This window comes from Syzygium oleosum, unplaced genomic scaffold (assembly GCF_021117445.2).
Source record: "Syzygium oleosum isolate NSW1041296 unplaced genomic scaffold, Sole_v2.1 Sole_v2.02, whole genome shotgun sequence".
NCBI lineage: Eukaryota > Viridiplantae > Streptophyta > Magnoliopsida > Myrtales > Myrtaceae > Syzygium > Syzygium oleosum.
The window spans coordinates 2,059,307-2,082,381 of record NW_026607486.1 but is presented as its reverse complement, the minus strand read 5'-3'; the positions used below and the strand labels follow the sequence as shown (position 1 = coordinate 2,082,381).

At 42.2% G+C, this 23,075-nt stretch overlaps 6 protein-coding genes across 8 annotated transcripts; 2 read left to right on the top strand and 4 right to left on the bottom strand.

Annotated features, from left to right (window-relative positions):
- Positions 1–322: 322 nt before the first annotated feature.
- On the bottom strand, positions 323–1,358 carry LOC115684676 (embryogenesis-like protein). Its single transcript, XM_030609517.2, has one exon. It carries the CDS (start codon positions 1,204–1,206, stop codon positions 718–720), a length of 489 nt encoding a protein of 162 aa, XP_030465377.1. The 5' UTR covers positions 1,207–1,358; the 3' UTR covers positions 323–717.
- Positions 1,359–1,549: 191 nt separating this feature from the next.
- On the top strand, positions 1,550–2,234 carry LOC115684677 (uncharacterized). The gene has a single exon (XM_030609518.2). The coding sequence runs from the start codon at positions 1,698–1,700 to the stop codon at positions 2,115–2,117; it is 420 nt and encodes a 139-aa protein (XP_030465378.1). The 5' UTR covers positions 1,550–1,697; the 3' UTR covers positions 2,118–2,234.
- LOC115684675 (DEAD-box ATP-dependent RNA helicase 39-like) lies at positions 2,211–7,786 on the bottom strand. Of its 2 annotated transcripts, XM_056308221.1 has the most exons (10): positions 7,011–7,786; positions 6,537–6,632; positions 6,263–6,451; positions 5,935–6,075; positions 5,058–5,198; positions 4,087–4,229; positions 3,660–3,789; positions 3,542–3,590; positions 2,813–3,045; positions 2,211–2,728 (listed from the first exon to the last, which is right to left on the bottom strand). In XM_056308221.1, the coding sequence occupies exons 1-10, from the start codon at positions 7,575–7,577 to the stop codon at positions 2,432–2,434; spliced, it is 1,986 nt and encodes a 661-aa protein (XP_056164196.1). In that variant the 5' UTR covers positions 7,578–7,786; the 3' UTR covers positions 2,211–2,431. The 2 variants fall into 2 exon arrangements, with proteins under 2 accessions (XP_056164196.1, XP_030465373.1); XM_030609513.2 differs by having other exon boundaries at positions 2,211–3,045.
- Positions 7,787–9,175: 1,389 nt separating this feature from the next.
- On the bottom strand, positions 9,176–11,729 carry LOC115684723 (DEAD-box ATP-dependent RNA helicase 39-like). Of its 2 annotated transcripts, XM_030609582.2 has the most exons (5): positions 11,120–11,728; positions 10,518–10,607; positions 10,232–10,420; positions 9,974–10,114; positions 9,176–9,555 (listed from the first exon to the last, which is right to left on the bottom strand). In XM_030609582.2, the coding sequence occupies exons 1-5, from the start codon at positions 11,630–11,632 to the stop codon at positions 9,388–9,390; spliced, it is 1,101 nt and encodes a 366-aa protein (XP_030465442.2). In that variant the 5' UTR covers positions 11,633–11,728; the 3' UTR covers positions 9,176–9,387. The 2 variants fall into 2 exon arrangements, with proteins under 2 accessions (XP_030465442.2, XP_056160671.1); XM_056304696.1 differs by lacking the exon at positions 10,518–10,607 and having other exon boundaries at positions 11,120–11,729.
- Positions 11,730–12,751: 1,022 nt separating this feature from the next.
- LOC115684724 (uncharacterized) lies at positions 12,752–15,504 on the bottom strand. Its single transcript, XM_030609583.2, has 3 exons — positions 15,110–15,504; positions 14,034–14,198; positions 12,752–13,148 (listed from the first exon to the last, which is right to left on the bottom strand). Exons 1-3 carry the CDS (start codon positions 15,401–15,403, stop codon positions 13,050–13,052), a joined length of 558 nt encoding a protein of 185 aa, XP_030465443.1. The 5' UTR covers positions 15,404–15,504; the 3' UTR covers positions 12,752–13,049.
- Positions 15,505–17,509: 2,005 nt separating this feature from the next.
- Positions 17,510–19,446, top strand: LOC115684697 (uncharacterized). Its single transcript, XM_030609545.2, has 4 exons — positions 17,510–17,639; positions 17,749–18,055; positions 18,224–18,385; positions 19,002–19,446. Exons 1-4 carry the CDS (start codon positions 17,574–17,576, stop codon positions 19,271–19,273), a joined length of 807 nt encoding a protein of 268 aa, XP_030465405.2. The 5' UTR covers positions 17,510–17,573; the 3' UTR covers positions 19,274–19,446.
- Positions 19,447–23,075: the final 3,629 nt, after the last annotated feature.

Here is a 23,075-nt window from a genome sequence, read left to right as displayed (position 1 = left end):
TCGACATGTTACCAAATTCAAAAGGCTTACCAGCAAGCGAGCTATGATAGTACAAAGCAACTTCAGGAACGAGAACTCTGAAACAAACTTATCCGAGTAATAGACATGAATGAAGCACAAACATCAGAGGGAAGCAACTAATCGGCCACTATTCTCGGATTCTAAATATGAGAACCGCGACAAAAAAAGGTAACGACTATGCACGACCGCCTCCATGGATGCCTAATTGTCTCATCACATGCAAACATACCCGCAAACCCCAACTCCTGTTGAGAACATACAAAGGCTTAACATATCTATCACCGCATTACGATTCAGTTCATTCAAATGCAAAATGCCAGAAGCAACATTGATCCCAGAACAAAATCAATTAGCTCCATTCTTGGTAAGAGGCCATGCTTCGCCGTTTTGTCGACAATGTCCATTGCCATTTTCACCCAACCAAATCAAAGGGTATAGGCAAAGATTCAATCACCAACAATACAGAGTTTCGAACCGACAGTGCAAAAACCCGCTGCATTATTGCCTAAAACTACGACAACATCCTCTAAACAAATGTACTTCGCAAGCTCTCCTCAAAAACCATTCACTTGTCCAAGTACCCGGAAAAAAAAAATCAGAAACCGCCTCGATTTGATCAAGAATTCTCGAGCAACAAAATTAGCTAGAGTGATAGAGCAGAGTACACCAACCGGAGCCAGCCGGAGGATCCAAAGTTCATTCGTTGAGCTGCTCCAGCTCGGCCTTGAGCTGCTCCATCTTCAGGCCCATGGACCGCTGCAGCGCCCCCTTCTCGGCCTCCGGGAGCCTCCGCAGCAACCCTTCGAACCGGTCGACGGCCTCCTTCACCGCCGCCCTGGCGCACTCGGCCTCCTCGTCGAAGTACACCGTCTCCTTCGACTCCATCGCCATCTCGATCTCCTCCCTCGCCTCCGCGAACTTCAGGTTTATCGCGTCCACCTCCGCGTCGTACTCCGGTGCCGGGCCGGCGCCCGGGTCGGTGCCGAGCCCCCTCCGGCCCGGTCCGAGGTGGGAACCGGGCGAGCGCCGGAACGAACCGAGGTAGCGGGGATTGAGTGGATTCAGGGATGGCGAGAGCGAAGCGAGGGAAGATGAAGCGGAAGAAGACCGGGGTTGCGGAGGCGGTCTTCGCAAGCTCCGTCGGAGGAGGGATTTGCAGAGCGAGATTGGGGCCTGCGGAGCCATTTCCGTGATCTCAGCAAAGCTTCTGGGCAGAGACGCAGACCCTTTTGGATTGAGACGAATTCACATCTCCACCATGGCGTGTAGCTGATGAAAGTGGCCAAGAAGAGCCTCTGCGAACACCACTCTTCAGCCCAAGAACCACAAGGACGATTCTGAGGAACAAGCCCCACAATCTTGAAGGCCCAAGAAGATTGGATAGAGGGTATCGTTGGAATTCGAAAATCACACCCCAGTCAGAAAGTCAAATCCTGGTTTAACAATCAATTCCAGCTGAAGTCAACCTGATGAGTTCTTGGAATGTCAAAGATAAGAACTGAACCAAACCCCCCACAACGATGATGATGTCAATCGCCTTGACCTGAACCAAACCATCACCGAATCCTCCATTCTCATCTAATCTAACGAACCCCATTTGGCATCAGTATATATATGTGTGCTTTGTCGCCCTGAATTCCATCCATCACACGCTCCCCTAGACCCTCCTCCCTCCCATGGCTCGCCCGCTCCGGTCGATGCACCCGGCAACGGGCGCGCCCCAGCTCGGCCTGGTCGCGATGACCCTCCTCCTCTGTGCCTTCGCGCTGTTCATGTGCGCCTCTCATTCCCGGAGGCGGCGGCGGCACTGGCAAGAGTGCTATGGCTTCTTCGAGGAGGAGCAGCCCGTCATTGAACTCCACAACGACACGTTCATCTTGGAGTCGCGAGCAGACCGTGAGGACAGCATGTTTATGGATGCCGGAGCTAATGAAGAAGAAGCCACCGCCTCCGCTGCCTCGGTGTGGCAGAGGAACATTCTCATGGGCGGTAAGTGTCAGCTACCCGACTTTTCCGGGGTGATAATTTACGATGCCAACGGGAAAGTAGTCACCCCTCCGAAGGTTCCTCGCCCTCTGTTACTGACATGGAAGTGAAGTGACATGTAATTTCAATCGACGTGCTTTTATCCTACATTGTACCAAGCAAGTGTCTTCTGATTCTGAATGTATGTTTAACTCTATGTAATGTTGGAGCACCAAATGTTGGAAATAGAGTTGAGGTAAAGATCCGCATACATGGAAACAGTTTACAACAAACAATCCTCTGACCAGGATTTCTCTTTTCTTTGATTCTTACTCCTTGCCAGGACCTCCGATTTTAAACCAATCTCAAGAAGAAAAGGGAAAAAGATGACAACTTAAATCAATTTACAGATCCATTTCTATTTTTTGGGGGTGCCACAAAGCAGTTAAGCATCGACTACTTTCTTGCTCAACGAAGAATTCCGACCCCTAAACCCAACTACACTTAATTTGCCAGATTTGCTTTGCGTTAGTTTCCTCCCATTAGACGTCGATTTGGCAGACTTACCAACACCGGAAGGCCTCGTCACTTTTGAAATCTTAACTGCCCTCGACAGTTTGGCCGAGGATGATGTTTTCCCAGCTTTTGTTCCAGCGGTTTTCCTTACAGAAATCTGTGAGGATGATGTTTTCCCAGCTCTTGTTCCAGCGGTTTTCCTTCCAGAAACTTGCGAGGACACTGCCTTAGTGCGAGAAATTTGCAAGGATGATGTTGTCCCAGCTCTTGTTCCAGTGGTTTTCCTTCCAGAAACTTGCGAGGACACCGCCTTAGTGCGAGAGATAGAAGATTTATTGGCTGCTGTTTTGCCCTTGTTTCTCTGATCCGTTACCTTACTCAATTTGGTGTTCTTCCCCTTCGGTTCGCTTATTCGTGCCCTAGCCATGTCCCTGCGGACATTGTCCACAGTAAGAGCTTCCAAGCTCTCATTCTTCCTGATTGCTTCTTCTATCCGAGTGGCCAAAAGAAGGTCCTTTTTTGCAACCAAGCTTGTCACTTTTCCTGTAGAAAGAAAAGAAAAAGGTTGTTTAGATGCATATTTGAGCTCTTAACTCCTTGAAGAGACGATGGGTAGTCGACCCATGCCATCGCTATCGGTATAAAAAAGTATAAATTAGCTCCTTAATATCGTCTTTATGATAATAGGATACATGCATAAGCAGACATAACTTTCCAGCAAAAAATGAAGGGCAGCTAGATTCAGAATTATATATCGGCATCCCTAAGGTCCAGTGCCTTCTTTTTCCCGCCCTTCTTGCACTTGATAATATATTGCCATGAAAATCTACTTTAGTTTAAAGAAAGAGTTCATTATAGTAGGAAATCTGCAAGCGTCAGACGGTTATTAGCCAAAAATGACTTGACCAGCTCTCCAAGCAAACCTTCTGTTTCAGATGTAATGAAGTGTTAGGTATAAGAGCATGATGTACTTTAAGTAGAGTTTACTATAGGAGAGTCATTAAGGTTGCTACACTCTACATAAGCAATTGCCACCCACCTTTTGCACCCATTCGAGCAGTTCTTCCGGTGCGATGAAGGTAATCGATCTAAAAGTCAAGAGAGAGAGTTAGTTTGTCTGTGCGTATTTGTATGTGCGCATGAGAGACAGAGCTTACAGAGTTCAGTGGGAAATCAAACATGATGACATGATCCACGTCCAAATCCAGTCCCCTAGCAGCCAAATCTGTGCAGACCAATGTAGGGCAATCTCCATCTTCATTCTTAAATTTCTTCAAATTTTCAACTCTGATATTGGCAGAGAATACTACTTATAAGCATTTAAAGCTAGAGCTTCAAAATGATTCTGGAAAATCAGAAGAAGACAGGCAGGCTATAGCGGAGTTAATACTGATTGAACACATCCACGGGCCCGGAAAGGGATATCCATGAGCAATGTAAATCAAATTTCTAGGTGCTCTGTGATCACAGTTCTCATACAACAACTTTAAAGTTAATGAAAAAGGAAAAAAGCAGTCAATTACCATTTGAAGGCTGCAAGTAGAAAAAGACAAGGGGTAGAAAATGTGCTTATCGTTAACTTACCTCTGCTCAGCCGGCACTTCTCCGTGGTAGTTGACAGTAGAGATTTGGTTTTCATGGAGAAAGTGATCCACGGCACGACTGGAATTCAGAGTATTACAAAACACCATCACTTTGTTTCCCTTTGCCAAGCTAGGCTCAAGGACCTGCCTCCACGTAAGAACGAAATCAAAGTGAGACATCTATGTGTCCTCATTCCCACATTGAGGCACTTGTTAAATATACTCTTCCACATTTGGTGTAATGAGTTGGACGTTTCAAATACAATGGTTTTTGAAGTGCTTGCAGCCAGAAGCGAACTTATAAAAGTAACCAGACAGATGATCACAAGGAAAGCTCATTTACACCAAAAAGGAAACTTCAGTTGTTCAACCCAACTTTTTAATTTAGAAAGACCTTTTGGAATACGATAACTGATATGCGAGTAAAGAGATGCATATCTCAAACACCACATATCACTGGATTCTTCTCTTGCAGTAACATAACACCGAGGTAAGTTATTTTGCACTTTGCACGATAAAATATCCCCAGTCTAATTTCAAGCATGTCCTTCAAAAAATTTCCGTCCTGGTAAAAGATGAATCCCATCTGAAGCAACAGCTCGCTTCCACAACACACAGAAAATCATTTACATATGTCAGGATCAAACACTTGCACATATTGACTCTTCTTGCATAAGCAGACCCCATTCCCTTTTTTCATCTCAAAGAGTCAATGAGATTGATAAAGAAAGGAGTCGCCAGTAACCCAAATCAACACAATGTACATAAAAGGCTTATTGAACCATATTTGAGGATGATAAAGAGAATGCGAATATAAGTTCAGATAGTCCATCAGATATACATGAATTTAACAACGAAATCATGTATACCAGTGATATAGAAACATGTGAAATCAGTTGATTAGCTGTGGCATAATTAAATTAGACCTCACAATCTTAATAGGAAAAACTGAGAAGTGCAATAAATATGGACCTGTAGCAAGGATTCGAGCTTGTTTTCAGAACCCGAAATTTTAATGAAGTCATGGCGAGCAGATGCAATTTTCTTATGCAGTGTAGATGTACGTAAATGTGCTATTCCTTGAAACTCTTCATCAACCAGCTTCTGCACAGCCTGCAAAACTTACAGCAGTCAGCTCTGACACTTGTTTGGACAGAATCAATCCACCGAAAGAAAGTGAACACTTGTACTAATAGCACATTTTGAGTCTAATGTCCATAAACATAACGGAAATAAGCCTCCAAATTGAAAATAAATAAATACTGCGAAAGTAATATTTTTTAGGAACATCTTCAAAAACTAAACCAACAAATCGAGCATAAATATGAATTTTCGCATATTGAACTACAAGATATTTTTGGGAACATCTTCAAAGATCAGACCAATCTCATTGAGCATAAACGGTTACATTTTCCTAAATAAACTCATATGCGAATTGAAGTGTTAGTTGAATCAAGACTCTCAAGAATGTTTTTAAAGTTCAGTAGCAACAATGCTATCAAAAGAATGAGGGATAGAAGAAGATGACAGCGACTAAAGGTCACAAAGAATTCATTGTAAACCGCAAGATAAGAGTACAATTCATTCTATGAACTAAATATACAACAGACCGAGATCTGTTAAAGTTTTTGATGATTCAAATGAATTGGTAGGATTAAACAATTCAATTACACTCTAGATATATGACGACTACACACAAAAAAAACCCTAGAGTTTGGGTCTTTTAAACAATGAAAAACAGTGGTGCAGTTGGTTCTGCACTCCTGCCCCCAAAAAAACGAAGTAAAAAAACAACAAAAAACCTTTAGAAGAGAAAACAGGTAAGATGATCATAAAAATGGATGTGTACCTTAGTCATTGTGGCAGTTACCAAAACAGTCTGAAATCCCAGGTCATCAGATTTTAGTGCTCGATTTTTCAGTGGACCAAGGAACTTACGAATGTCGGGACCAAAGCCACGATCGAACATAGTATCTGCTTCATCCAAAACCTAAAGAAAGCTCAATTAATCATGAAACCAACTTTACATTTTCTTTTTGAATTCTCAGATGATTATGGATCCACATCCTAAATATAATCCTTCAACAAATATAACAATTATAGTAAGGAAAGAAACAAATGGCCCTTACCAAAAAAAAAGAAACAAATGGCATAATTCAATACAAAGCAAAATTTACCAAGTACTTGATGTCACCGTACACCAAGTTCCCTTCTTCGATGTGCTGGAGAAGCCTGCCAGGAGTCCCCACTACCATGTCGATGGGGCTATTCAATGAATCTTCTTGGGGCCTTATCCGGCCACCACCACTCACCATAGTGGACCTGAAACGCGCATGATGGCTTATAGACTTGGACACTCGGAAGACCTGCCCAACATTTAAATTTCAAACCGATTAACAGAAGTGAATAAGTGAAGTTACTAAAAAATTACAACGGCAAGTGAAGAACTACCTGCTCAGATAGCTCGCGAGTGGGGCAAAGAACCACCGCTCGAGGTCGCCGAGGCCTCATCAACCTCCCATAAAGCTCCTCATCCCTTCTCAGCAACTACAACATAAACCTATGAAATTGATATTTCCTCGCACCGAACACACGGATCAACATATAGGGCAGTATTTACAACTTGCGTGCGAATTTTAAGCACAAAGAAAAACCGCAAAGGAGCGGAATCCAATGGTAGGGTAAGCCCCAAATCCGGAAAGCAGGAAAAGGCTCAGTCCATTAAATGAAAAAAAATTGGATCCTTGAAGTAACTTAATGCCAAAAAACACTTCTCCAAGTCGAAACGAACGACCCAACTCACATTTTCAAAGGGTTTATTCAAATCTAACCACACTGGCAAACAAAACAGCACCAAATTCGACTTAACCACGAAGGGTATCCGTAGCTAAGCACAACTGAGCGAATATATATATATATATATACCTGAACAAGAGGCAACAAGTAGGCAAGAGTCTTGCCAGAGCCAGTGTGAGAGCCCAACACCACACTCTTCCCCTCCAAAACGGCAGGAATCCCCAAGCACTGAATCTCAGTGGGGACTTCAATCGCCATCTCTCTCACAGCCCCCATCACCTCCTCGCTCAGCCCCAGCTCCTCGAAACTCCCCACCATCGCCACCATCTTCTTCTTCTTCTCCCCCTTCACCTCAAAAGCTTCTTCCTTTGGGCTCCTCGTCATTCCACTCCCGCTCTTGCTTTCTGGGTTCCTACTCTGCTGCGGCTTTGGAGCGTCCTTCAAGTGCCTCAGCCTCAGCCTCTCGAGAAGCATCGTGTGCTTCATGGGCTCAATCGCCGCGTCCGACTCCACGGTCGCCGGCGCGGCGGCGGCGGAGGAGCACATGGGCCTGAGATTGAGCCTCGCCAGCGACGTCCCCGCCGCCGTCGCGGGCGTCGACAATCTGACGAGGCGCCTGGCGGAGGAGAGGCGAGAGAGAGGGAGGAGGTTGGAGGAGAGGGAGAGGGACAAGATTGCTCGGCCCGTGCACCCCATGATTCGCCGTCGTCTGCGGCGGTGCAACGGAAGTTTGCGCGAACTTTGGGGTCGCGCCCGGCGACGGAAATGGGCACGCGCCCGCACCCGCGATCTTCTTCTTCTTCTTCTTCTTCTTCTTCTTCTTCGCGACTCTCGACGGTGGACGACGACGGCAAAACCTCTCTCGTGTGGATAATGTCCGTGTTCACGTCTCGCTCCGATTCATCATGGGTTTAACTTAAAACCCTCGAGGTCCATTCTGGTATAAAAATTCTCGTGCAACTTGTAATTGGGTCCCTGACTTTTCTCTCTTTTCACAATCGACTCCCTATAAAGTCCCAGTACCAACTTTACTTTGGTGATAATTCTGACCCGAACTTTTTCTTATCTCAATAAAAATCACTAACTTTTACTCGCCGTTAACCAAAGCTTGAGATCTTGTAGATTGTTACGAGTACTTTGGCAAGGCACAACTTTAGAATCTCATTTACTATATTTCCTAACAAAATCCATTCATTAGTGTCCATCATTAAAACTCGATATATTAAATGAGATCAATTGATTAATGTCCATTTGACGTAGACTTCGAAGTTCCAAAGGGAGGGCTTGGGCTTGTTTCAAAAAAAAAATTCTGGTCATGAGCTTGGCGGATCTCGTTCATGATGTCTCTCAGAGGGTGATGGTCCCCAACTTTATATTACGACGAAACGATGGAGGCTGGCTGGAGAGATTCAATTTAGAGATCTTTTTGATTTGCCGGTGAAGTGAAAAAGATCATAAACAACTTCTCCATTATTTTGCAAGTTGTGGCCCAGAAAAAAAGATAATAAATAGTGTTTTAAATCTAGCTAGCAAACATAATGAATTTATTGCGGAGATGGAATAATCACATTAGACAATTCGATTCTAAGTCAAAATGGCCAAATTTGAAATTTAAGTGATAGTTGGTGATTTGTAATGAGACAAAAAAAGTTGAATGTCACTCAAGCTAAAGTTGGTGTTTTTTTTTTTTTTTGAATTAGGCCAATTAAAAAGTAAATACCTTTCAAATGCGCAAAATAATCAGATTATTTAGTATTTACAAAATTGAATAATTATAAAAGTAATTCGAATGACTGGCGTATGAAAAATCATATGAATTTAAATGTGATATGCAGGTCAGCTATGAGAACATTCAATCATAAGATAATTACCATGAAAAACTTTACTTTATTTCGTTCATTATATGAGAATTGCATTGTCTTCCTCGGTGTACAAAGTCCCTTAAGAATTTCCACGCCTTTTAGAAAAAACTGCTGGCAAAATCTTCCGGTCAATGCAGGTTTTTCAACTAGATGCTCCAAAGGATCCATCCCGGCTAAAGCGCGACTAGATGTAGACAAGCAGGCATGTAATGCCTCAACCTTTGCATTGCCCAAAGGTGTTTGCACCGATGCCGATCATACTCTTAATTATGCATTCCTTGAAATAGGATGCAATGTTTTTCTCTCGTTTCAACTGGATTATTTGAATTTGTAAGTAATTTTTCATGCCTCAAAATCGAGTTCTAAGCTTCGGTTTCAGTATTTCATGTTCTATTCTGCCATCACGACATAACACCACGTGCAAAGAAAGAATAGCTAAAAACCTCAGAATGGACACATTATGTTAAATGAAACGCCTCAAAATTCGTCAAAGCACTAGTCTCTGAGAGCACAAACCAGTTGCAACCAAGGCTTACTAAGAACAAGCATGCAATTGCTCGCATCATGAAGAAATGTCTTGAACCCTGCGTCGGTACGCTGGCTACACCTATGTACAAACTACAAAACTAGACCAAATGCAATGATCAAGAAGCCAAATGAAGGGACTCTACAGCGTTCGCCACTTTCTTCCTCAAGGCATCTTGAGATTCAATCAGATAGAGTACTTCTTTCGGGTCGATTTCCAGCAGCATTGCAGCCACTTTACCGGCTCGATCATGCTCCAGACGCTCCACAGCATGTTTTTCTAGTATCTGGTATTTGTTATGCACGACAGCACTCAAAAATCAGTAAGAAAAAAAAATGTGGTTCATTGGTATTTGTATGAAACAAAGATCAGTTTCTGCCAACCTTGTTTCCTAATCAAATTACATGCATAGATTTCTTGATTCTGAAAATTGCCTCCGGTCATGGGGTACCGTATTTTTGGGATTTTAATGCAGATTTGATCGGTCAATTAGCTACCTATGTCAACCAGTTTAGTCGGGATCCTGTATCCATGCGGAACACATCAAGAGGGTGATGCCTAGAGGGTGTTTAATTAATTTAACCTTAGTATACTCAAGCTTATGCCCAACGGTTTAGCTTGAAGTCAGAAGCCTTGCTAACCATAACAGGCAGCCAGATTGTGGGTTTTCAACTTGTTATGACATCAGAATGGAGTCAACATACCTCCGAGATCGCTGAAATGACTAGAACCGCTTGAAAATGCAGAGCATCGGATTCAACAGCAAAGTTCTTCAAGTGGCTTGAAATCTTCTGTACTTTGGGAAACAAGCCAGCATCTAACATGATATCTGCCTCATCCAAAACCTAAGGAAAATTAATCCCATCATTCAGCATAATGGCGAACTAACATGCAATTGAGACTTCACAGTAACAACAGAGAGAGCGAAACCATTTTTACTGATTACAAAGAAAAGCGCATACCAAGTACTTGACTGCAGTGGTCATAACATCGCCGTCTTCGATTTGCTGAAGGACCTCTTCAGGGGTTCCAACCAACAATCCAATTGGAGCATTCAGCGAACCTCCCTTATCTTCCGATGCATCACCACCGCATTTTTCACTTGATTTTACTTGTGCACAACTTGTGATGTAACTTGCCATACGAAATACCTATATGCCCTATGAGATTAGGTCTAGGACTAGAGCTTAATAGGAGGTGAAAAAGAAAGTGCAGTCAGTGTTAAACGCTAGAGCAGAAAAGGAGGACCTTGTCACATGATTCGTCCGAAGAACACAAGAGGATAGCCCTCGGGGAGTCACGCTCGATTCCAAACAATGCCAAATCCCGTCTCAGCATCTACTGAATCAACCCACAAAAAGAGAGCCAGGTCTTACATTCTACAATGAAGAGAGTATGATCGCTTCGATCAAAGTTTGTATGCCCTCATAAATGGTGCGTCCCAATTCTCAAAGACCGCAAACCCAAGAGACATCGAAAGGGGCAAGTAAAAGAGAGCTCTTTTCCGTAATTTAAACTTCATTTCAATGGCCAACAATACAACTCCATATCTAGAAGCTCCCAAATAAGCAGTTCCATAAACTAACTCCCCAAGGGGTGGCGATTCATGATGAGACATGAGAACATAACATGGCATGAGAGAAAAACCCAAGTATGATACAACGCGATCAACTTGAAACTACTGCCCAAGCTCACTCTTTGACCCTGTCTATCGATTAAATTCAACTTCTCATCATAGCGGAAAAAAAGTTATTTCAGCAAGGACAGCGCAATGACGCGAAACTACCGACACGAGCACGAGCACGACCATGATGACGCGGTCTCGAATGGCGAACGAAGAAGAGTAGTACCTGAACGAGAGGCAACAAGTAAGCCAGAGTCCTGCCCGACCCCGAAGGCGAGCTCAGAACCACGCTCCGCCCCTTCAAGATCGCGGGAATCCCAACGCACTGAATCTCGCTCGGCACGAAGACGCCCATCCCCTCGGCCGCCTCCACCACCTCTCCGCTCAGCCCCAGCGGCCCGAAGCCCGAGAGGACCTCCTCGTCGCCGCTCCTCTCCCCGGAAGGCGGCGGCGGCGGATGCGTCGGGGGCGGCTCGCTCCGCGGGGGTTCGGGAGAGCCTCCGAGTTGTCTGCGCCTGAAGCTTTCGAGAATCATGGAGTCTCTCCTGGAGTTGGCGCTGGAGCCGGATGGTTTCGGCGGAGCCCGCTCGTCGTCGTCGTCGTCAGCGGCGGCGGCGGAGAGGGGCTTGATGGGTTGCGAGGTCCCGGCGACGGGAGGCGATGCGGCCGAGCGAAGTGAAGAAGGAAGGAGGTTCGAGCAGCGAGGTCGAAGGGCTCTGCGGACGCTTCTGATGGCCATGGCCGTGGCTACTTTTGCACCTGCTGTTTCTTTCTTTAGTGAAGACGATGGTCCGAGAGAGGGGCGCAAAACAAGGACGCAACAAGGTTGACGTTGCCGACCCAAATTTTACTCTTTTAACCCGTTTTCACCTGTTTCCGTGCAAATCGAGTGACCTATAACCTATCTAGCTCATACCCGATTTGATCCATATTACTAAAATATTTTCATATTTAACCAAATCTAGAAAAACTCATATCGAAAATGAAGTGGGAGCTCGAAGTGAGTGAACGCAATATCGAATAAGGGCGAGATAGAGTGAAGAAATGGTTATAGAGGTTGGTTGGATCTAAGAAAGTTGTGAACCCATTTAATACTCATATTATTTGAACTTTATCATTTTAAACCTATTTATAACCCATTTAGTGAATATAATTAACCCATCAAATATGAGTCAAGAAATTGATCTATAACTTATTTTGATAGGTCCAGGAGTGATAAATCGCCTATGCCTTACCTTGTTGTGTTAAATTACATTCAGCAATTGTTTTGCATTTGACTCGCTCTTTTGCATGCCTTTCTAAATGATTATCAACATCATGGTGTAAATTTTTTCTTCACTTTCCAAAATTAATCTTTTTAACCCTTTTGCGTTGGAAGGGTAAATAGAATTGATGCGATTCTATACCATCTCATTTTTCAAATCAAGCGAGTTTCAAGTGAAACCATATGGTTCCGTCGGTGTGTGTATGTACGGGGTCTAGGGGAAAAAACCGGGTAGTTGCGAAATATTTACCAAACGTTGAGTTCTGAATAGTTTATTCCAACTTGAGCAAATTGATTCACACATATACCTTGTTTATAGTTTCCCTCGCTTATGCTTTATTCATGATTTGCTTCCTTCAACATGCATCCGAAAGAGAGACTGCACAACATCGAGAAATCCTGTCCAGTTTTGCCAATGGAAAATAGAAGCGGCATTGTCCACAGGCTTAAGATTCATGTCTTACGAGACCATAGTGATGTCTTTTGACAATCACGGTCGAATTATGTGCTGACGATCTAGATACAAGTCACGTGAGAGCAACACAATGATTTCTCCCTACAGAGAGATTCGAGTTAGAGGACAGAACGCAGAAGTTGTGAAAACATCATGGACAAATCGACCCAAATTATATTTGGGGGGACAAAGTGAAACTAACATAAATCTTTAGTAGGGAAACTCTATTATCACTTCTTTGCAGGACAATTCCTTGCCATGTCTGCATTCTCGACATGTGTATAGCGTAATTTGTGTCTTAACAATAGAAATGGTTCTGTCCATCACATTAAGGGGATCAACCCTCATGGACCATATGGAATAAATATGTTGCTCGTCAAAAAAGTATGCCTAGGTACCTGAATCCAGTTAACCTATTTGAGGATGACATCAATCAGATCATGTGTAGTACGCTGGCTTCAAGACACCGATGTAAGGCAAGTTCCTGTATAGCTCGGCATAATCCATTCCGTATCCCACCACAAAATAATCCGGACACTGCCCAAAAAAACAGAGCATCGCATCAGCATTCTAAGTTGTGTTTGATTCACGAGTTGCAAACACATAAGAGCCTATCGAGAAAAAATAATGAAAAAAACGTAAAACGATGGGTGGTTACCAAGATTATTGGCACTAAAATAATTTAGTATCGCAATTTGGTGCTCGCTTGATTCAGAAATGCACTTGCCCAAAAGAAAAACACTTGAAAATCTTATTCGGCGGAGAATGAATGATCAGGTTGCAACTCGCAAGGAAGAAACCCTTCCAAGTAACCAAACAACCTAAAGCAAATCAACATCCATAGGACGGCATATAATCTTAATATGCAAGCCTTTTTTGCTAAATCAACTTACAGACAGAGCACAAGCACAAAGCAGCATCCTATGCGCGACCTCAAAATAAAGTAAAAGTCTAGACCAGATGGTTGAAAAAGGAAAAAGAAGAAGGTTGATCAACAAATCCCATGAAGATGGCAACCACCAGGCAAGGAAAGCTGGTCAAATATATAAATGACATACCGAGCAACGCTTACGAAAGGGTAAAGAACAATCTGCAACTCAAGGTAACAACTTCCTCATCCACAAGCTTATATAAGCTACAAAGCATGAATATATCATCTGTAGTAACTAAATGACTTTACCAAAGTAAGTTGCTCACACTTTTCTCATAGGGGATTTTAACCTTCCCAGCCAGAATATCTTGGTACACCTCATAGAGGTGGACTGACCTAGCTAATTTGTCTCATGTAACCTCTTCCAAATTCTTGTAATTGTCATAGTTAGACAACACAAAGATATAACAAGACAGTTATGCAGAGAAAATTTTCTTAGACTTCAACAAAAGAATCGCAAAGCACTTGAGAGAGAGAGAGAGCGAGAGAACCTCAAATCCACGATAGAATTTTCCATCACCCACCAACTGAAAATGAACCTTTCTCCTCACTGATTTATCAAGAAAAGCACAAACTGAAATTGATGATGCTCCTTTCGACTTTAAGTGGCCAATAAGGCAGGACAAGGTGTTCCCCGTATCAACGATGTCCTCAACCTGATAAAAATGATTTTCGGAGACATTAGCAAGCTTCAAAATCGCCAGTAAAGTCTGCCAACATGACTATATCTATATGTAAGAACCAGCTGTCAATATAAGAAGAAAGATGCACGAAACATTTCGTTTTATCAGGTGGCAACGCTTGTGCAAGAAGTTCCACAAATGTAGAATCGTCGTTGACATAGATGTATATGAATGAGCTCATGTTGACCTCATGCCACATAATATCGTTCTCATGGCAGGTAGTTATAAAGGGACACCATTTTTAATATGGTGACATTCTAGCAAAACAGACTGTTTATTCAAAAAGGACTCAATTCCGAAACCTAAAATGATATCTCCGCCAATATTACCAACCTAAAAAAATGTCCTAAGCACCTGTCAGAGCTTTTTGACAGATCAACATTAGACTATCAAAAAAAGGGCCACAACCACTCCAATAGATCTATCTTTTCTCGTGTAGATTATGCAATCGTTCTGGTACTTCGCCAAGTCAAGCGAAAGTAGGTTCTGAAACTGGAGGAGTACTAGTCTATGCCAACAATAAGACCATTCAGACCAGAGCGCTCGGTTAATAATGAATCCTATTATCTCTTTCAAGCTGAATAAGTTTAACCCATCGGCACGCACTTGATCCAAACCTGTAGGCTAAAACAAACTTACAAAGTCTCGAACTCCTAATCAATCTCCCAGATTTTGGAAATTCTTGATGAGCTAACAGTAAAACGTCACAGAAAATACTAGCAGTGCTGATATTATGATTCGGAATCAAAGAAAGAGACAATGGTTATCCTGGAGCATCTCGTACACGAGCATTCATCACAAATTCGAAGAAAAACACGAGAAGCAGTTTGCGGGTACCGCTCTTCAACACTCGAAAGATGAAAACTTGAGAACACATCCATTACCAAGACGACATGCCTGCCTCGGACGTCCACCTTCAAGTCAAGGGACACGGCGGGGGCGCCGCTGGACTCCGTGCCGGAGCCGTAGGAATCGGAGCGGACGAAATCGACGACCAGGGGCAGCGGCACCTTCCTGACCAGGTCGGCCACGAAGAGGAAAGCGCCGGTGGCGACGGCGACGAAGACCGGGGGCGGGGCCGCGGCTTCGAAGTCGGAAGCGATGTCGGAGGCGAGCTCGGACACCCGGAGCGAAATCTGGTCCTGGGTCCACAGGACCCGCTCTATGTGAGACTCCATTTCTGGAGTCGATTGCCGGCGTATGATGATGGAAGAGGAACGAGCGAGAGGAAAGGCCGGCGTTCGACTTCGACTACGACTCCGAGCAAATGAAAGAGAAAGTGAGGACGCCCTTCTGTTTTGGAAAAATATTTTTTAAAGATAATTATGGTCGTAAAATATTTTTACCGGTTGCGAAAATATTTAAATAATAAATTATCGTTGATTATGAAAAAATATTTTATTAACTAATTAGTGTAAGTTATACGAGCCATCATTTTTTAAAAAATATTACATAAATTATTTATTTTTCGCGAGATAAATAAAGAAGCTATTTTGCTTTTCTTGGAGGATCCGCAAATCCCTATTTCCTTTATGAAAACTTCCTAAGGCGCTCTTCATGATAAGCAAATATCAACAACATCTCAATTTCCCATTCAAATACCTGTGAAATCATATCAAATATTTTGGCGACACATTCCAACTTGACAAAAGATTTTCGGTTCAATTCTTAGCCTAAGAATAAAGCTAGTCGATTCCCAAATTGATATATTAAGATTCTCGGTATTGAACTAGCGAGAAAATTGTCCAAAAAGTCATAATTTATTGCATTTTTGCCCACTCAGTCCTAAATATTTCAATTGTGTCAATTGAGTCATAAACATTTTTCACGTTTTGTTCATTGAGTCTATCCGGCCAATTTTAGCCGGAAATCACTGACGTAGACACTAGCCATCCTGCATGGCGCGGGCGGCGTTAACGTTGATAATTTTTGAATTATTATATATTTATTTCTTTTCTTTTCTTTTCTTTCTTCTTTTTTTATTCTTGTCTTTTTTTTTTTACTGTGGCTAGCGAGGGTCGCCGGCCCTTGCCGGCCATAGCAAGAAAAAAGGAAAGAAGGAAAAGGAAAAAAAATAAAAAAAATAATGAATAGATAATTCAAAAAAATATTAAAATAATATTAAAAAATTGTTTGCGTTAGCGCTGATCGTGCCACGCAGGACAGCTGGCTTCCATGTCAATGATTTTTCGATCAAAACTGGCCAGATTAACTAAATTAACAAAACGTGAAAATATTTAGGACTCAATTGACATAATTAAGATGTTTATGACTGAATTGGCAAAAGTGCCTTAGGTTTATGGTTATAGTCTAACCACTGGAGCCCTTGTAATTACACAAATTTAGTTTGCCTTTTCTCAAATTCAAGCACCCAGTTAATTGGAGGCTGAGTTTGAAAATACTTGATTCTTGCATATAGCTAATCGATCGGTCAATAATAACATAATGTGTACGATTAATTCGATCGAATCGAAATATTGCTATACTCACTCGATTCGATTAGATTATGCACTTTACATGAGCTTTCCACGGCGGGGCAATCAATATTTACTTCACCTACATTCACCTCACGTTAATCAGGAGACCGAACTTTTTCTACTTGAAAACTAAATCTCAACATTAATTTAGGTGAAGATTAATTGTCAACATTGATATATTAGTCTTCATCATTGATATGTCAAAAATTTAATAATATTTAAGCTTTCGTTATACCTCAATGTCGGCTCTCCAATTTATGTATATTTTTGCACATCGTTTTAAAATTCGAACAATATTGTAAATTTTGAACGGAAAATTAACAAAGTTTTTTATTTCGGTCGAGTCGGAAAAGTAGCAAAGTTGAATAATGAGAAAATGACACAAATTATTTCTGAACTTTGGTCAAATGTGCAATGTAGTCCTTGAAATTTTAATTTGTCCAATATGGTCCCCGAATTTTGATCTAATTTTAATGTGGTCAATAAACTTTTAAACATTTTAATATAATTTAGGCATTACATTGAACGTTTACCAATAGTTCAGGACAAACTATAAATCTAGGGATGACGTTGCACACTGGGTCAAGGTTTATGAACTATATTATATAAATTAAAAGTTTAGGGACCATATTGCATATTGACCAAGGTTCATGAATTATTTATGCTATTATACCTCGAATAATATTTTAAATTGTTGCCAAAAGAAATGATTTACGACATATCTGGTTAAGCCCAAGCCCAAGCCCAAGCAAGTCCGAAAATGCGTCGCGCCAAATCCAAATCCTCAGTTTGAATAGGGAGAGATCCCCCAAATCCGCCCGGCAAAGATCAATTCGCTGCTCCGCAACTGGAAGAGACTGCGATCTGAGCTATGGCGATGGCGACGGCGACGACGATCTTCATCGCTCTCCAATGTTGCCAATGCTCCACCATGCAGGTCTCCGTCTCCGTCTCCGTCTCCGTGTGTGTGTGTGTGTGTGTGTCTCTCTCTCTCTCTCGCTTACGGAGCTCTGATGCGTCGTCACCGATGTTGTCCGAATCGGCAGGTGAAGCAGCAGAAGAAGAGAAGCAACAGGTGGATGTGCGTCGTCTGCAACCAGAAGCAGTCCGTGAGGAAGGTCTTTGCCCGGGGCTTCGTGGCCAGGGACGTCCGCAAGTTCGTCCAGTCCTTCAACATGTCCCGCCTCTCCTCCTCCGATCTCGGAGCCCTAGATCCGCCGCTCGAAGGCGGAGGAGGAGGAGGAGGAGGAGCGGTCCGCGATCGTGCGGGCGGTGGCGATGGGAGGAAGCTGAAGAGGAGCGATTGGAGCGAGTATCTCGACGTCGAGCAAGACATGCGCGCCGAAGAAGAAGGTTCTAATTTATTCAGCGGAGACCTTTAGTCCATTCGCATCCCTTTTGATCATATAATCTCGATTCTGAATTTCTGACATAGATTCAGTACGATTACTCTGGGATGATACTGACTGGATGTTGGTAGTATTGTTGCTCGGTCTCTCACGCGATGAATTTTCTGAGCAGAAGACGATGGGGAGATGAAGATTGTGACGGAACTTACCAAAGAAATTCCCAAGAAGCCCAAACTGAGGGACTCCTCTCGTCGATCGGATGGTCCAAAGGGCGACAAGCTCTTTAAACCATCGTTTGCAACCGGAAATATCCGGAAACAGACTACTTTTCCAGGTAAGATTTGGCTTTGCGTTCCTCTTGATATTAGATTGAAGAGTCTTCTCCATAAGTTAATTGCAGAACTTTAACTAGGAAGACACCATTTGCCATATGAATTTGCGAAGATGATGGAGGAAAGTCAATGTTCTAGCTGTCAGTTTCGATACAGAGTGTAATCCTCTGAGCAAATCCGAGTGAAGCCCTGATTTGATCATCAAGGAGATGCTAATAGTAATCGATTGCCCTGTGTTGTCAGATATGCAAAGTCAATCAGCATCAGCAACATTTCTTGCTAGCAAATCGTCATCGGCAACATATCTTGTTAGCACATTGCAATTTGCTCAAACGAATCTGCAGTTATTGCTGAAGCTCGATACCTTTTCTGACTCAATAAGTTTGAGGAGTCTTGAGTGCCATTTGCCTGCTTAAATTGTTAGCAAACCGATAGATTGGGAGACTGCAGCTATTTGCAATCATCCTGGCCTTTATGATTATGAAAAACAACATATTTGACTGCCATATATAGCCTTCTCAGCTTGTTACACGAACAATGGCCGATGAAGCCAAAGTAGTCATGGTGACTAGTGATGGAAAATTCATAACCTAAGCATTTTCTGGACATTATTTGCAGATGAAGAGCCAAAGAAGAACCAAAATGAGTTAGCTTTCAGGACTTCCAGTTGGACGAATTCCAAAAGAGAAAATGACATCGACCCAGTGATCAGTCAATCAACTGCAGCCACAAGGAGTACCACCAAATGGAGCGATTACATGTCACAAGATGAAGATACCTTGCAGGTAGGCATGTACAAAGATGATGCGGATCGATTTAGTAATGGTGCCCTGGAATCTAAAACAAATGATCAGAAGGTAGAGGAAGATATTCACCCAGATTTTATGTGATGCTTCATTCTGCAATTCTGATAATTTCCCTTGGGCATCCTAATCAATTTCCCTTGTTAATCGGCCAACCATACATCACCGTTAGTAATCAGTGTATCTTTTTTCATACATGTTCAGGAAGATCATGTTCAACCAGACATCACTGTTAATAATCAGAGCATCTTTTCTATACTTGTCCAAGTATCATGTATATCTGGCAGAAGTGCGCTGGTCTTCTGCATGCGTGTAGAATTTCCATGCCTGCCTATGAAGAACCTTAGTTATATGGCGCCGTTGGTCAACTGTAGTGAAGCTATAGTTATGCTGCTTCAGATATTGATGAATCAGGTTTCACTGATTTCAGAGCAACCCTCAAGTTGGGGCTTCGTTTTATAAAGACTGCCTTGGAGTTTCTAAGGTATTTCGGTCTCAAAAGGTCGCCCTAAAGTGTCCTCTGATCAGAGAGGCCAGCGTCCATGGCGACTTCCAAAGTGAATCCGGCATCGAAACCAGCCTATAACGTTCTAATACCAAGACCACCTCCATCTTTAGGTTGGCAAAAGTCAGGTCACTGCCAAATTTTTAAGGCACAGGAAGTGACGCTCGTCCTTTCCAACGCCCCACCAGAAAACTCTACCAGAAGGTTCCCATCCGGCGAGGCGACCCGCCTCTTGATAATTCTTCCTCGGAGGAGACCGGCCGGTGAAAATAGTTAACGGTTAGTCAACCCCAGCTGAACAGGGACTCCATCTACCACCGTCATTATATTCTTTGGGCCCGACCATCTTATCAAGACCTTGTTCGATATGGACACCGTGACTCGGAACCTGAGGCTGCATCACCCCAAACTCTTTTTTTTTTTATACCAGAAACCAAAGCAAAAGGATAGAGAGAGAGAGAGAGAGAGAGGGTGAGTGTGTGTGGGTGGGCGCCTGGAATAATTGCTGTACAAAAAGAAAAAATGGTGGAGCTTTTTAGAGCATACTCGGTCGGTCTATCACCACGTTTAGCTTTCATCGGATATTTCAACAATTTTATAATATTCCCTGTTTTTTTTATAGAATTAAAAGAACGATAGAGCTGGTAATTCGTATATCAGTAGTATACTTGTATCGATTATTCATATCGTTCCGAAAAGAAAACGCTTTAGTGTGAATGCAATGTGAGTTTTATTAATATGGATAAGAACCAATTAATCCGTGTCAACTTCGAGTTAAATCGCATTGTGTGAAGTTCATATTTCTTTCAATAAATTCATGTTGTGTCAGGAATTGCCACCCCCTACACAGCACAGTGCATAGGTTTGAAATAAAATAAAATCATCATATGTTGCCACGATAATGTCAAAATTCCGATGTTGTAATATATAGGAAAAATTGTCAAATCGATCATAAACCTATTATCGGCCAGATCCTAACCTTTATTTTGAATTGATCTCCTAAACCTTTTAAATTCTTGCCAATTGAGTCCTTCCGGCTAATTTTGGCCGGTCGGCGCTGACGTGGCCGCCGTACGGTCAACGCTGACGTGGCAATTTTTAATTATTTTTTTCAATTTTTTAATCTTTTTTTTTCTTTTTCTTCTTTTTTTTTTTTCTGTTGTCTCCCCTCTGGCCGGTCCGGCGACCGGCGGCCGGCCAGAGGGGAGGGCCGGTGAGGCCTCGGCGAGGCCTCGCCGGTGGCCGGCGGGGCGAGCTTCGCCAGAGGCCTCGCCGGCCCTCCCCTCTGGCCGGCCGCCGGACCGGCCAAAGGGGAGAAAGCAGAAAAAAAAGAAGAAAAAGAAAAAAAAAGATTAAAAATTGAAAAATAATTAAAAATTGCCACGTCAATATGCACGGACGGCCGGCGGCCACGTCACGGCGCCGGCCAAAATTGGCCTAAGGACTCAATTGGCAAAAATTTAAAAGGTTTAGGACCGAATTGGCAAAATTAAAAGGTTTAGAACTAAATTGGCCGCCGTACAATAGGTTTAGGACTGATTTGACAATTTTTCTAATATATATGTGCATAGATGTTGCCACCCCTACACACCCGTTTTATTAGGATATTATAAATAAACTACAGTCACGATTAAACGAGATGGATCAAGTGTTAGTTTATTCAGAGTTTAAATTGTATGTTGACATTTGTTCCGAATTGTATCACAGCAAAATGAGATAATCATCGCGGTCACAATTTTTATTCGTTAGAGTTTGCTCTAGTTCTTTTGAGAGGAAATGACATAAATAGTCTCTGAACTTTGGTTCAATATGCAATGTCGTCTTTGAACATTTAATTTGTTCAATGTGGTCTTTGTACTATTAGTAAATTTTCAATGCAGTCCTTCCATTTACTAAAACGACAAACCATACATCATTTGATGACGTGAGTTATTATAATTGAGTTAGATTTTTAAAACGGATAAGTCAACATGTCCATCTTTTTATTCATCTATTTTCGAAAAGGAAAAGAATATAAGGGCATTAGCATGTTCATCATTATTTGATAACATGGATCATTATATTCTGATTTGAGATGAATATCTCTTGGATAATTCACCTGTTAACTTTTTTTTTGTTGTCCACCATTCAAACTTAACTGATTGGAAGTCACATCCGTAGATTTCGTTAACTTGAATTGACAGAAAGAAGAAATTAAAAATTTTCATATAGTGTAGGACTAGATTGAACATTACTAATACTTCAGGATATGGATTGAATAAATTAAAAGTTTAGGGACGACATTGCATTTTGGATCAAAGTTTAAAGAGTATTTGTGTCATTTTCCCTTCTTTTGGGTAAGAGCGAGGAAAAAAATTCCTCTCTAGTTGTGCCCCTAGCGTTCCGACGACAGTACTACCTCCATATATTTGATTTGAAAAATATCGTGATAAATTAAAAAGAATAACTATAGACAAGGTCATGTTTGTTTCTTAAACTGATTTCAAATTTCAAGATCAAAATGCTATAAGAGTAAAGTGGCACTCATTTCTTTATTTCCTCACATTGTCCTTTTGCCCCCACTAGCTTTTTCCATGTAATCTTTTCACTTCCGAAACAAAAATTCCGCCCTTACAAAACTACACTGAACTTCTGCATTCACATTTCTTTCATTGTTTTCCTCCATTTTCTCTTAGAAAAGTAAAAAATCAAACTTGCATACCTAATTCTAATTTGACATAACTCCATTGGAGTGTAAAGACTTACAAGATCCCCACACGGTGCATAGATTGGCCAGAGTTTTTATTGCGATTTCGAGTGGAATGTTGAAGACCAAAAGGGTTCATCTTCAGGACAACGAAAAGAACAACAACGATTCTCGACGGCTTACTCTAACCGCGCCGTGCCCAGCTGACATATACCATCTGTTACTAAGACATCATTAACATAGGAGTTTCAAGTACGTAACCTAATTTTACTAAGAGTGTCTGCTCCCAAACCATCAATAGGTTTAGGAGAGGGAAAGTTAGTTGTTTATTCAAAACTATAGATTCACTTCGAGCCACTCATGACTTTTTCTTTGACATGTCTATTTCTAGATATTTCAGCTGTAGTTCAAACCAAATGTTCCCAAAAATAAGTTTTATATTAGAGCTAAAGAGGAAACCGATACATTAATCAGCAACGAAAGAAATTTAAAAAATTCAAGATTTCTTTGAGGGCTCCTCCAAAGGGGAAGTTGCTCCTTCCATTCAAAGGCGACAGAACAACCCTTTGAAAGGCTCGAAACGATGCTCATTCACGTGCGTTTTCATCTACTGTCCGTGTCCAACGTTGATCCCAAGTTAGCAACCAATCTTCTTCCACGACAGTGACAATGAGTAAGGATCCGACCATAGAGAATTG

Bases quoted from the DNA above. Each gene is read 5' to 3' on its own strand.
- LOC115684676 (XM_030609517.2), bottom strand. From the start codon at position 1,206: ATGGCTCCGCAGGCCCCAATCTCGCTCTGCAAATCCCTCCTCCGACGG.
- LOC115684677 (XM_030609518.2), top strand. From the start codon at position 1,698: ATGGCTCGCCCGCTCCGGTCGATGCACCCGGCAACGGGCGCGCCCCAG.
- LOC115684675 (XM_030609513.2), bottom strand. From the start codon at position 7,577: ATGGGGTGCACGGGCCGAGCAATCTTGTCCCTCTCCCTCTCCTCCAAC. The intron at 3,790-4,086 runs GTAAGTTAACGA...TGCCAATATCAG, and splicing joins GAAGTGCCGGCTGAGCAGAG to AGTTGAAAATTTGAAGAAAT. The intron at 3,591-3,659 runs GTAAGCTCTGTC...CTTGACTTTTAG, and splicing joins TTGATTTCCCACTGAACTCT to ATCGATTACCTTCATCGCAC.
- LOC115684723 (XM_030609582.2), bottom strand. From the start codon at position 11,632: ATGGCCATCAGAAGCGTCCGCAGAGCCCTTCGACCTCGCTGCTCGAAC. The intron at 10,421-10,517 runs GTCCTCCTTTTC...TAGGGCATATAG, and splicing joins CGGACGAATCATGTGACAAG to GTATTTCGTATGGCAAGTTA. The intron at 9,556-9,973 runs GTATGTTGACTC...AACAAATACCAG, and splicing joins TCATTTCAGCGATCTCGGAG to ATACTAGAAAAACATGCTGT.
- LOC115684724 (XM_030609583.2), bottom strand. From the start codon at position 15,403: ATGGAGTCTCACATAGAGCGGGTCCTGTGGACCCAGGACCAGATTTCG. The intron at 14,199-15,109 runs GTAATGGATGTG...CATTTTTATCAG, and splicing joins GAGGCAGGCATGTCGTCTTG to GTTGAGGACATCGTTGATAC. The intron at 13,149-14,033 runs GTTCTCTCGCTC...TTTTTTGGGCAG, and splicing joins AATTCTATCGTGGATTTGAG to TGTCCGGATTATTTTGTGGT.
- LOC115684697 (XM_030609545.2), top strand. From the start codon at position 17,574: ATGGCGATGGCGACGGCGACGACGATCTTCATCGCTCTCCAATGTTGC. The intron at 17,640-17,748 runs GTCTCCGTCTCC...CCGAATCGGCAG, and splicing joins GCCAATGCTCCACCATGCAG to GTGAAGCAGCAGAAGAAGAG. The intron at 18,386-19,001 runs GTAAGATTTGGC...CATTATTTGCAG, and splicing joins GAAACAGACTACTTTTCCAG to ATGAAGAGCCAAAGAAGAAC.